At 46.3% G+C, this 12,997-nt stretch overlaps 1 protein-coding gene across 6 annotated transcripts in view; it reads right to left on the reverse strand.

Moving 5' to 3' along the window:
• LOC121284923 (partitioning defective 3 homolog B-like) overlaps positions 1 to 12,997 on the reverse strand; it is an 885,862-nt gene that overhangs the window by 507,748 nt on the left and 365,117 nt on the right. For all 6 annotated transcript variants that reach the window (XM_041200843.1, XM_041200844.1, XM_041200842.1 and 3 more), the window contains exon 6: positions 3,409 to 3,495. In XM_041200843.1, coding sequence (XP_041056777.1) covers positions 3,409 to 3,495 — 87 coding nt within the window. The remainder of the gene's footprint in view (positions 1 to 3,408; positions 3,496 to 12,997) is intronic.

Raw genomic sequence — 12,997 nt, forward strand, 5'->3', positions numbered from 1 at the left:
AGGTTGGCTGAGTCAGGAAATTTCCCAACTCGAGCTACCCACCTTGGTATTGAAAGTCCAGCCCTATCATACTTAGGGCCAAGGCATCTGAATGCATGGTTGCTAATGGCAGATCAAAGGAAATCAGGTTAACTACTCATTCATGAATTTTCTTGTTTACAAACAAGGATCTCAAATGGTGAACAGGATGTCCGTTGGCACCCACCCCGCTGAAGGTTTTCCATTTTAACGCTTTCCACCGATGGCAACTTCAGTTTGGGAAGGCTGGCAAACTTGGCATCTTTAAATGTACAGGCCCCACCGCTTGTTAGCAGGTGAGTTGATTTCAATGTGATTTGTTCACTATGTAATGTGTAACCAGAACATCATTTGTATGGGCTGAATCCATTGCTGGCTTGCTTTACCTTAATGTGTATATGACAGCACAAAAAGTGCTCTCGCCTCCTCCCCATTGTAAATACCACGTGAAAGTTTAGGGGCCAGGGTTCTGGAGTCCCTGGCAAGAGAGATCCTGGAGCTGGTGGGCAAGGTGACATGATGTCGGGCATTCCCCAGGAAACAGAGGTGATGGGAAACTCCAGCTGCTGGGTGCCTCACAATCTCCTAGGGCAGTGGGAGAGGTGGGTGCAGGATTGAGTCAGCTCCACTGACCCTGGAAGCGGATCACTCGGTGACCACATTGCAAGTGCCAAGGTGGGCTGGTTAGAAGGCCCGTCCCAGCTCTCTGGGGCCTTGCCCTGGTTGTTTTAGGTGCTGTTTGGCCCTCTAGCCCTCACCTCACCCAACATCCAGGCCCTCTCGCCACCGAAGAAATCAGGCTCTAATGCATCCACCAGTGGTGGCAAATCGACAGGCAAGAAGAGCTGGTGGCAATTGCAGGATTTTTAAATGCCGTAGGTTGAGCAGGGGACTGGAGCCAGCAAGGTTGTCTGATCCATGCTGCATTTGTATTTTGATGAAGTGCAAATCACCCTAAATAGCTGCCATGTTTGATATATTATGTGCAGCACCTTTGTGCTTGATATAGCCAGAAGGGTCTAAATGGCCTTTCCCTCTCCCTATTTTGCCAAGCTGTGGTTGGGATAGCACTTGGTCAGCTTCCTCTGCCCAATATAGCTGCATGTCTAGGACATGTGCTGATGGCATAAGTGCAGGTGTGGTGTGGCGGGGGCTGTAATTACAGTTGGAAACTTTCTTTCTAACCTGAAGTCATCTGCTGACAAGGCACGAAAAGATCTGTGCTTGTCTTATTGGCTCATGTGTAAAAATTCCCTTCGGGATCTGCTTAAATTAGCTTCTCCCATCAGGGAAATAAAGCCTTTGATTTTGTATCTTTGCCAGTAACCCTGCAGAGTACAATCACCTCATCAATGCCCTTAGCTTCTTTACTTACAACATCATTGGTACTTTACACGTTTCTACACACAAAGACTAGCCAAAATCTGGCACATGCACCCCTCAAAACATTGTGGATTACACAGAATTTATAGCACAAAAAAATTCAATTCAGTCCAACTGGTCTGTGCCGGTGTTTATGCTCCACACCAGCCTCCTCCCGCCTCGCTTCATCTCCCCTATCAGCACGACCTTCAATTCCTTTCCCTCTCATGCACTTATTTACTTTCCCCAAAGCACATCCATGCTCTTCGAGCTCCGGGCCAACTGAAAGTTTTATCTGAGATATTTGTAAGTTTATCGAGGGTTACATTACCAAGGCTGGTAAATGGAGTGAAGATACAGATCAGCCAGGATCTAGTAGCCTGGAAGAATAGCCAGAAGGGTCTAAATGGCCTTTCCCTCTCCCTATTTTGCCAAGCTGTGGTTGGGAATTTCTGCCACACTCATGATGGATGTCCAGTTAAGTTTTCCTCCTTCAATGAAATACACCAAAATAACTTGGCATATTTACTAAGGTGCCAATCTCATGTAGTGCACTTTGCAAGGTGTAGAATTCTTGCTGATGCGGCTGGCAATGGGCATTACCAGTCTTGGTTTTAACGGAAAATGTTGTTCATTGCAAAAAATTTAGAGTTCGCTCTCTGCATAAATTGAGCAGGACTCCCAATCCCCAAACAGAATAATTAACTTCTGAAGTTCTTCCAATTATTACTCTACATAATAATGTAATTTCTCTCACGAGTTATGATGATCTGAAATGCACTGCCTGGGAGGGTGATGGAAACAGATTCAGTACTAACTTCCAGAAGGAATACTTGAAGGGAAGAAGTTTGCCAGGCTATGGTGAAAGAGCAGGGAGGATTAACAAATAGGAAAGCTCTTTGAAAGAACCCAACACTGATACAATGGGCTGAACTGCCTCCTTCTGTGCTGTAAGATTCTATAATTATACTGTTTATGGGATTGTTTCTTCACTGCGTGTGGAACAGATGAAAACACAAACCAGGATAATGAAAGAAAAATAACAGCCGGTGATGACTGACATGAAGAAACTATACACGGTACAGAAAGGATCAAGTCATGCGGTATGATGTCACGGCACATATAAAAACACAGTCATGCACAATGACCCCTTCCGTGGCATTTGCTGGCTTATTTCCAATCAAAATTAACTTGGTGTACTTATATGGAACTACACAGAATTTACAGCACAGAAACAGGCCTTTCAACTTAACTGCTTACGTTGGTATTTATGCTCTATACAAGCCTTCTCCCACCCATTTTCACCTAATCCCATTAGCATATCCTCCTGTTCCTTTCTCCCTCATGTACTTAGCCAGATTCCCTTTAAATGCATCCATGCTATTCATCTCAATGACCCCATGTGGGAGTGAGTTCCACATTCTCACCACTCCCTGGATGAAGAGGTTTCTCATGAATTTCTTAGTGACTGTCTTATATTTATGGCCCCTAGTTTTGGACTCTCCTACATGTGGAAACACTTCTCTATGTCTACCCTATCAAATCCCTTCATAATTTTGAAGACCTCTATTAGGTTACACTTAGCCTTACCTTTTTTTCAAAGAGAAACGCCTCACCCTGTCTAGTCTTTTGCCCTTGAGATTTCAAAATAAACAGCTAAATTGAGATATTCACCCCAAATTAATGGAAATAATGCAGAATCTAGGAGAAAAGCTCTAGCCTTTTTCTGCCTCAAGTTACTCAACTCACTCCATAGCCTCCGTAGACAATTGTATCAACACCAATCTCACTTGAGGCCAAATTGTTATGGACTGCAAATCTGTAACATTCTGTAAACATACATATTGACAGAGAAACAATGCTTTGTCAATAAGGCCTGTAGTCAAACCCACTTTATTGAACTAGTGCTCAGCTGGAGGAGTGCTCATGTCGGGAGCTGTATTATCCACAGGCACCATATGGAACCTGAACCCAAGGGACACAATTTCTCTGTAGTTTTAAGTATAGATGCACTTTTGGATACTTTACCTTCCACTCAGTGTAGAGTTAAAGGGTACTACATGGATTCCCAGGGGGCCACCATCTCCAGAAAACTCCACCTTCTTTGTCAAATCACTGCCAAAAAAAAGACAAGATGGATGAGGTTACACCCAACAACAGCTGGGACTCTACAAAACCACAGCTTTTTAACCCATTTTCCCCAAAAAGTAAACAGTGTAGGGTGACTGGATTATAGTGCATCTGTCAGGGCCTTAAGGATATTTAAGAAAAAAAACTCAAATAAGTCAAATGCAAATAAACAAAACAAAGACTCTGGACTGCTGTTCTTCCGACAGCTGGCTGCTTACAGCATAAACGAGCACAATCGATACTACAGTTTGGTCTTCAGTCAAAGCTCTCAAAAACATGATTGCTTAAACGAGGGAATAAAATCTCCTTATAGTGCAGTGCCATGACTGAACACTCAAGCTGAGTGTACTTGAGAACGAGAGAGAGATCAGGTAAACTGCACAACTTTCACAATGAGCAGCAAAAAGTGTGATGACCATTAATAAAATAAGTTTCAATGTCTGAAATGCTATAATGTTGTAACGAACATGAAGTTTGAGATTGTTATGGTTTGGAACTGTCTCCTTAATTTACGCTAAAATGGAGGAATGAAGGGGGTCATGTGACTTGCTCTCAATTCTGCCTGACAATAAGCTTGGATGCCCTGCAGGTTGTTGAAGGTTAAAAGGGGGCACAGGCTAACTTACTGGGAAGAAGGGGAGAGATATTCACACCTGTAAACAATGACAAGGGCAGCTCTGCTGGTGGTGGTTGGACTGATGGGCCTGGATTTGCACAGAGTTGTCGAGGCTCTGTGGCTTATCAAAAATGGCGTTGGGACCTCAGATCCAGAAGTCCTAAGTCCTGTCCTCATTTCTGATTGGTGCTTGTGTTGGTAGTGGGAAAGCGTCAGCATGTGATTCACATATGAGGGAAACCCAAACCCAGCAGGGCCATTTGAACTCGGTACTAAGTTTAAACAGATCTTGTTTTTGCTGGACCGAGGTCCATTTCCCACAGTGTGTAACATCATTTTTAAGAGTAGGTGTGAACGCTCATGAAAAATGGATAAGGTCTGCAGAACTGTCAAGCTGTCAAGTTATTTAAATCCACTGTCCTTTAAAAAAGATTCAGCCTGCTGTGTCGGTGTTGAAAAATGTTGGTGCTCGTAGTTTCAGTAGCTCTTTATTGACATAACCCTAAGGGCTATCATGATAACATTGTTACTGCTTGACCGCTTCCACAACCTATCCTTATCACAGTGGTCAGCTGTAAGTTCACAATCTGACTGACAGCTCTAAGAGGTTATTCAAGATTTAGTTGTCTTTGGTGTGGGGCTGTGAATACAAATGTTTATTTTTACAAGGAATTAAGTACTTAAGGGGATTTAAACGTATTAAATGGACTTTTATCAACGTTTATTTTTGATGTAGTGAAATCTGTAATAGTTGCTTAGAACTTTATTTTATTTCAACTCAGCATGGTTCCTGAGGTCTGCCCATGGTGGGTCCTGGGTGAGTTGGCATGGAGAGTGTAAGGGCAAAGGGTGGTGGATCATGTGTTGGCACTAACTTGGCATATAGGTAATAAGGGGCCTTGGAGTAAGGTGGCATGGGGAGGGTTATGAGGAGCTATGGGGGTGGCCGCATGGGTTGGCATGGACGAGGCATGGAGAGTGGGTGTAAGGGCTAGAGGGCCTATTTTCAACCACATAATTGGGATGAAGTCCTACAGTACCGAGGCAGACCTTTTAACCAGCCCACCTTGGCATTCGGCAGCCCCTGTGGCTGACTCCGAATTATTTGCAGGGATGGCAGAAACACCATTCAGTTTAAATACTATTCATTAAGCAACTTGTACTCTAAACTACAGAAAAGATCCCCCATTTAACTTTTAAAATGACTGAAAATTTCTCTCCACTATTATACTTTACTTTGTCCCTTAAGTAGACACTTCATTCTCCAGGAACCAGTCCAAAGATATTATCAGCTTCCGATGGCTTGCTTCCCTTTCCTTTTCCAGCTGGATAACTTGTAATCCCCGAGCTGACTTTCACAGTGAGGTTTATCCTGGAGATCCCGCCCTCTAACCAAAGCTAGGCAAATCTTCCAGCCTTGTTTAAATCCTCACAACTTGGTCTCTTCAATCTAAGCATAAGCCAAATGCTCCATGCCAACTTAGTGCCAACTCATGTCAACACATGATCCCCCACCCACCACCCGATGCCAACTCACCCAGTATACACCAAGGGCAGACCTCAGGAGCCATTTTGAGATGAAATAAAATAAAGTTCTAATGATCTATTACTAACTTCACTGGTTGCTTTTAGTTTGTTTATTGCAGTGAAATTCTCAAGGCTTGAAATCTTGTTGAGAGATCTTTTCAGTAAGTCACTGGAATTCAAATATCTTTTTAGAAGTTATTGGGGATCGTAACAATATCCAGAACTTTGGAAATCCTTCGCCATGTCCAGAAGGAAAGCTAGTGATTTAGGTGGGAGCAGAGAGGTGGAAAGCCACTTAGTTTGGAATATTTACCAGTGGAAGTTATTGTTCTATTTGCTCCTTGAGCAACTGTTGATTAGCTGAGGGCATCATGGCTAAGCCCAATTCTCTCTCCAGTTGAGAGACACACACCCACACACACTCACGATGGGATATACAAGTGGGAAATCTGATTGATTTTCCCCCTCTGTAGACCAGGAACACAAAAGCCAATTGTATTATACACTATCTGGATAACACGATAGACTAGAAAAAGAATAGTGAGACCTTCTGTATTTCATGTAGCACTGCACCAAACAGAGCCTTGACTCAGCTTGTCATCAGGGAGCATTTCTGGTGCATTTTCATCACTAAAAGAGATATATTGGAACTGGGTGCATCTACTGATGACACAACAGATAAATCTACTGCCTGATATGCCTTAAAGGGAGAATTATGACAGGTTCCATCTGTCCTGGGTAAACATCTCAGAATAATTCATGGGAGTAGAGGAAAGGGAAAGGGAAAGGAGTGGAAAAGAAACATTGAATGAAGGGTGTTATGCCCCTTAACAGTTTTTCAAATCTAAACAGTTAGAAGGTCTCGTACCTGATAGTGGGTCTGTGCTGAATTAACTGCTCAGCCCAGGTGGGATGGGGGATGCTAAAAACAATGCCTTTGCACCAGAGAGTGAATAACAAGTACTTTCCCACTTCTGCTCGGCATCCTGCTAGAAATGCATGCATGCCTGTCAGATGAAAAGCGTTGGCCCTGACTTTGAGGAAGGGTATTTGGTCATACAAACATACAAATTAGGAACAGGAACAGGCAACTCGGCCCCTCAAGTCTGTTCCGCCATTCAATAAGATCATGGCCAATCTGATTGTAACCTCAGCCCCACGTCTGCCTACCGCCCGCTCCCACCCCCACCCCACCACCACCCCCCCACCCCCCCACCCCCCAAGCCCGTTAACTTTTCACCCCCTTACTTATCAAGAATCTATCTACCTCTGCCTTAAAGATATTGAAGGGCTCTGCTTCAACCAGCTTCTGAGGAAGAGAGTTCCCAATTCTCGCCGCCCTCAGAGAAAAAAAATGACTTTTCCTCGTCTCTCTCCTAAATGAGAAGCCCCTTATTCGTGCCAGGATTTTACAGCCCCACTGTGGCAGGACCCGGCGCGGGCGATGTGGCAGCTCAGAGGCTTTCGGCGGGACCTGGCTATCCCAGCAATGGGCAGGGCTGGAAAATCCTGCCCTTTGAAACAGTGACCCTGAGCAAAGCTAATAGAATGTTATTGTTTATTGCGAGAGGAGTTGAATACAAGAGTCGGGAGGTTATGCTTCAGGTATACAAGGCATTGGTGAAACCACATCTGGAGCACTGTGTACAGTATCGGTCTCCTTTACTTAAGGAAAGATGTAAATGCGTTGGAAGCAGTTCAGAGGTTTACTAGGTTAATACCAGGAATGGGCGGGTTGTCTTACGAGGAAAGACTGGACAGGCTAGGCTTGTATCTGTTGGAGTTTAGCAGAGTAAGAGACGACTTGATTGAAACATAGAAGATCCTGAGGGGACTTGACAGGGTGGATGTGGAAAGAATGTTTTCTCTTGTGGCAGAATCAAGAACTTGGGTCACTGTTTCAAAACAACGGGTCGCCTATTTAGGACAGAGATGAGGAAAAGATTTTCACTCAGAGGGTTGAGAGACTTTGGAATTCTCTTCCTCAAAAGCTGGTTGAAGCAGAGTCCTTGAAATATCTAAGGCAGAGGTAGATAGATTCTTGTTAAGCAAGAGGGTGAAAGGTTATTGGGGGTAAGCAGGAATGTGAGGTTAAAATCAGATCAGCCATCATCTTATTGAATGGTGAAGCAGGCTTGAGGGGCCAAGTGGCCTACTCCTGCTCCTAATTTGTATGTTTAAATGTCCAAATGCGCTTCCTATGCTTAATACAGCTTGCATTTATACAGCATCTGTGACATAGTCAACCACCCCAAGGTGCTGTACAGGAATACAATCAGGCAAAATTTAACATTGAGCCACAAAAGGAGATATAAGGGCAGGTGACCAAAGGCTTGATCAAAGAGATGGGCTTTAAGGAGCATCGAAAAGGAGGAGTGAGGGGCAGAAAGCTTTAGGGAAGGAATTCCAGAGTTAGGGTTGAGGCAACTGAAGATACGTGAACAATGGTAGCATTATTAAAATTGGGGATATGCAAGAGGCCAGAATTAGAGGAATGCAGAGATCGCAAAGACTGGAAGATAGTGATGAGCAAAACCACAGAGGGGTTTGAACAACAGGGTGAGAATTTTAAACTCAAGGTGATGACAAACCAGAAGCAAATGGTCAGTGAGCCCAGGAATGATGGGTGAAAAGGAGCTGCTGTGAGTTAGAATACAGGCATCAGAGTTTTGGATGAACTAATGGCGATGAGCCAGGAGAGCATAGGAATAGTTGGGTCTGGAGGTGGCGGCAGCATGCATGAGGGTTTCTGCAGAAGATGGGCTGAGATAAAAATTTATAGTCGACTGTCATGCATGAATGACCAGAGGTGCCAGAGGGGGTCAGGTGCCTCATGAAATCGGATCCTGGAAAGGAGTTTCACTTTCAGAGTTAAAGAGGACAGGGTTGAAAAACTGGAGCAAGAAATAAATCTATTTAGCCCTCTTCCCTATCAATTGCAATTTATACAAGAGACATTGTTCTTATAGCTAGTCAGCCTGGATTTTTTTTTTATTTGTTCATGGCATGTGGGCATAGCTGGAAAGGCCAGCATTTATCACCCTTTCGTAATTGCTCTCAAAAAGGGGCTGGTGAGTTCCCTTTTTGAACCATTGCAGTCCGTGCGGTGTAGATACATCCACAGTGCTGTTAGGAAGGCTGTTCTAGAATTTTGACCCAGTGACAGTGAAGGAATGAGAATATAGCTCCAAGTCAAGATTGTGTATGACTTGAAGGGGAACTTGGTGGTCGTGGTGATCCCATGTGCTTGCTGCCCTGGTCCTTCTAACTGGTAGAAGTCACAGGGTTTGGGAGGTGTTGTCGAAGGAGCCTTGGCAGAATACTGTAGTGCATCTGTAGATGGTACACTGCAGCCATGTGGATCAGTAGTGGAAGAAATTAATATTTAAGGTTGTGGATGGGGTGCCAGTCAAGCAGGCTACTTTGTCCTGGATGGTGTTGAGCTTCTTGAATGTTGTTGGAACTGCACTCATCCAGGCAAGTGGGAAGTATTCCATCACACAACTCAATCTCAATTCTCTGGAGTGGGACTTGAATCCACAACTTTCTGACTTAGAGGTGAAAGTGCTACCAATGAGTCATGACTGACCCCTTTATGTACAAGTCAAGGCAGTGAACACCAAAGGGCTTTTTGACTATCAGGGTCACCATTGTCAAACCTAACCTGAACCTTGCCCAATGTTCACACATGCCCATATTTAACTGCAAACTTACTGATTAACACACTGGAGCAAGAACTCTCTCTGATCAATCATTTCCCTTCCCCAGCACTAGAACGATGAAGACAATTTCTTGTTCCATTTTCATGCAAGAATCTTATTGCAGGCACCCTCAGAGTTAATCTGCCCAGCAGTTAATCCCTTTTCCAGCTTTCATAATTGCAGGCAAAAGCACGCAGATGCTTTGTGTCATTTAACATCTGGTATAAGTAAATATGAACATCTCATACAACATGTAAAAGAACCAGGGGGTAGATGAGGAGAATTTTATGCAGAGTCATGATGATATGGAACGCACTGCCTGAAAGGGTGATAGAAACAGATTCATAGGTAACTTTCAAAAGGGAATGAATGTGCACTTGAAAATGAAACATTTACAGGGCTTTTGAGAAGGAGTGGGGAGTGGGGCTGATTGTTTAGTTCTTTCAAAGAGTTGACACGGACACAATGGCCAAGTGGCCTCCTTCTCTGCTATGTGATTCTATAATTCTAAGAGATACACACAGCTATGTGATGTCTCCCTATTATTTTCCAGCTGTATATAAATTATATATAGATAAGATTATTCAACTGGTTATACAGCTTTTTTTTACATTGTGGTGGAACTTAATTGGCTTACTGTCAAGACCCTCTGGTTGCAACTGAAAAGTTTTTGCGTGCAAATAAATTGCATAGGGATAAAGGGTTTCCAAATTCCCCGATGCCGATGCACTGGGTGACTTCACATTTCCACTATAGGTATTCTTAAAATCAAAAGAGGTAAAACTTCCTACTATTTTTTAATCCCTTCCTTTCTCTACTGCCGCCACCCCCCCCCCCCCCCCCCCCCCACCCCCCCACAACCCCAAAATAGAAATTGCTCTTGTTTGCATTAAGAAATTTTGGCACACAAGCCAGAAATTCCTGAAATAACAATGCTGGCCTAAGGAAAGAGAACCTATGCTTTGCTCACCTCTCAAGACACACCTGTGCATCCTGGCTGACCATTTTTGGGAGGAGGCAGCGTCTGTGTCAGCTTATCAGCTTAATTCAAGTTGGAGGCAGACAAAGGAAGGTCAAGCGGCAGTAAGATGCCCATTAGAGAGGAAAGACGCATGCCAAAGGAGAGGAACAGCAATCGTGCAGCTCTCCCTCAGACAAGAAAACAAATTGGACACACAAACCCTGTACCATTTCAACACTGTTGGCTGAGTCGTCAACCACATTGACTCAAAGCTCTGGAATTCCTTCCCTAAACCTCTCTGCCACTCCATCTCTCACCTTAAACCTAACCCTAACCTGTTCTAATATGTGGCTTAGCGTCAAATATTATTTGACAATGGTCTGGTGCAGTGCCTTGGCATATTAAAGATGCTATATGAATGAAAGTTGTTGTTGCTGTCAAACTATTTTCTCTACTGTTGTCTCTCCACCCTCTCCCTCCCCCAAATAGTCTGGTTGATCCAGGAATACACACTTTTTAACAATGCAGGAAAAGAAAATGGGGTGGGTAAATTAACTAAAAAAAAAAGCTTACATAAACTTTCACTGCCTCCCAGACACATCACAGTTGTACAGCGTGAACAGAAAAAATAAATCAGAAAGATTTATGAGCAAGAGCAGTCAGAGGCACAAAAACAAACACAAGAGGGCTGCGGATGGAGAAGCAACTGATAACTCACTTGTTCGCAGGAAATTTAAAGTCACCAGTAACTTTATCAGGTCTCTTTTCCTCACAAGGGAAACAGAAAGATAAGAAGAGATGCCACATTTCCGCATGAGATAGAATGTGCCATTTCCAAGGCTACGGTGGGGGTGGGAGGTTAGGGGTGGGGGGGGTTTTTGCGGTGGGAGGCGTGAGGGATAAAATAAAATGTCAGTCTCCAAACCAGGGTGTTGGGCTACCAGCTTTGGTTAGACATATTTCTGAAGGTTTTAGCACTTGAGCTACTGCTGTGCCCAATTAAACAGCCATTTTTTATTCTTCAATATTTTTTATCTAAAACGAATAGGAAGAAAACAGACAGCCCTGGAGATTAGTCTTTATTTCATGGAGACGGCATGCCCCAGAAGGAACAAACAGTAAAAACTGGGAAATAAGCGTACTGGTCCGAACTGTTTGTTCCTTCCGTGCAGGGCAATAATGGAGACCTGCAACTCTAGGTTCTCAAACGTCAGGGTTGCAATCCCTCAACATCACTGTGATCATTTAGTGATTGAAATATAGTGAATAGATAGCCTCATTTTTCTTCCATAGGTTTTGTCCACTACATTTTGTTTTTAGATCTCTGCTGTTCTCACTCTACTGGAACAGGCAGCTGCAAGGTGCTGGGTTCAAAAAGAGGCAGAGACAGAGAGGCAGAGAGAGCGAGCGGGATGGAGAGAGAGGGTGAGCAGGGTAGAGTAGAGGGTGAGCAGGGTAGAGAGAGAGAGAAAGTGAGCGGGGGAGAGAGAGAGAGAGAGCGCGAGCGGGGGGGGAGAGAGAGAGCGCGAGCGGGGGAGAGAGAGAGAGCGCGAGCGGGGGAGAGAGAGAGAGCGCGAGCGGGGGAGAGAGAGAGAGCGCGAGCGGGGGAGAGAGAGAGAGCGCGAGCGGGGGAGAGAGAGAGAGCGCGAGCGGGGGAGAGAGAGAGAGCGCGAGCGGGGGAGAGAGAGAGAGCGCGAGCGGGGGAGAGAGAGAGAGCGCGAGCGGGGGAGAGAGAGAGAGCGCGAGCGGGGAGAGAGAGAGAGCGCGAGCGGGGGAGAGAGAGAGCGCGAGCGGGGGAGAGAGAGAGCGCGAGCGGGGGAGAGAGAGAGCGCGAGCGGGGGAGAGAGAGAGAGCGCGAGCTGGGGAGAGAGAGAGAGAGCGCGAGCGGGGGGGAGAGAGAGAGCGCGAGCGGGGGGGAGAGAGAGAGCGCACGAGCGGGGAGAGAGAGCGCACGAGCGGGGAGAGAGAGCGCACGAGCGGGGAGAGAGAGCGCGAGCGGGGGAGAGAGAGAGCGCGAGCGGGGGAGAGAGAGAGCGCGAGTGGGGGAGAGAGAGAGAGCGCGAGCGGGGGAGAGAGAGAGAACGTGAGCGTGGGAGAGAGAGAGCGCGAGCGGGGAGAGAGAGCGCGCGAGCGGGGAGAGAGAGCGCACGAGCGGGGAGAGAGAGCGCACGAGCGGGGAGAGAGAGCGCACGAGCGGGGAGAGAGAGCGCACGAGCGGGGAGAGAGAGAGAGCGCGAGCGGGGGAGAGAGAGAGAGCGCGAGCGGGGGAGAGAGAGAGAGCGCGAGCGGGGGAGAGAGAGAGAGCGCGAGCGGGGGAGAGAGAGAGAGAGCGCGAGCGGGGGAGAGAGAGAGAGCGCGAGCGGGGGAGAGAGAGAGCGCGAGCGGGGGAGAGAGAGAGCGCGAGCGGGGGAGAGAGAGAGAGCGCGAGCGGGAGAGAGAGAGAGAGCGCGAGCGGGAGAGAGAGAGAGCGCGAGCGGGGGAGAGAGAGAGTGCGAGTGGGGGAGAGAGAGCAAGGAAGAGAGAGAGAACGAGCGGGGAAGAGAGAGAGAGAGAGCGAGCGGGGAAGAGAGAGAGAACGTGAGCGGGGGAGAGAGAGCGCACGAGCGGGGAGAGAGAGAGAGCGCGAGCGGGGGAGAGAGAGAGAGCGCGAGCGGGGGAGAGAGAGAGTGCGCGAGCGGGGGA

Source organism: Carcharodon carcharias, chromosome 12, assembly GCF_017639515.1.
Source record: "Carcharodon carcharias isolate sCarCar2 chromosome 12, sCarCar2.pri, whole genome shotgun sequence".
Classification (NCBI taxonomy): Eukaryota; Metazoa; Chordata; class Chondrichthyes; order Lamniformes; family Lamnidae; genus Carcharodon; species Carcharodon carcharias.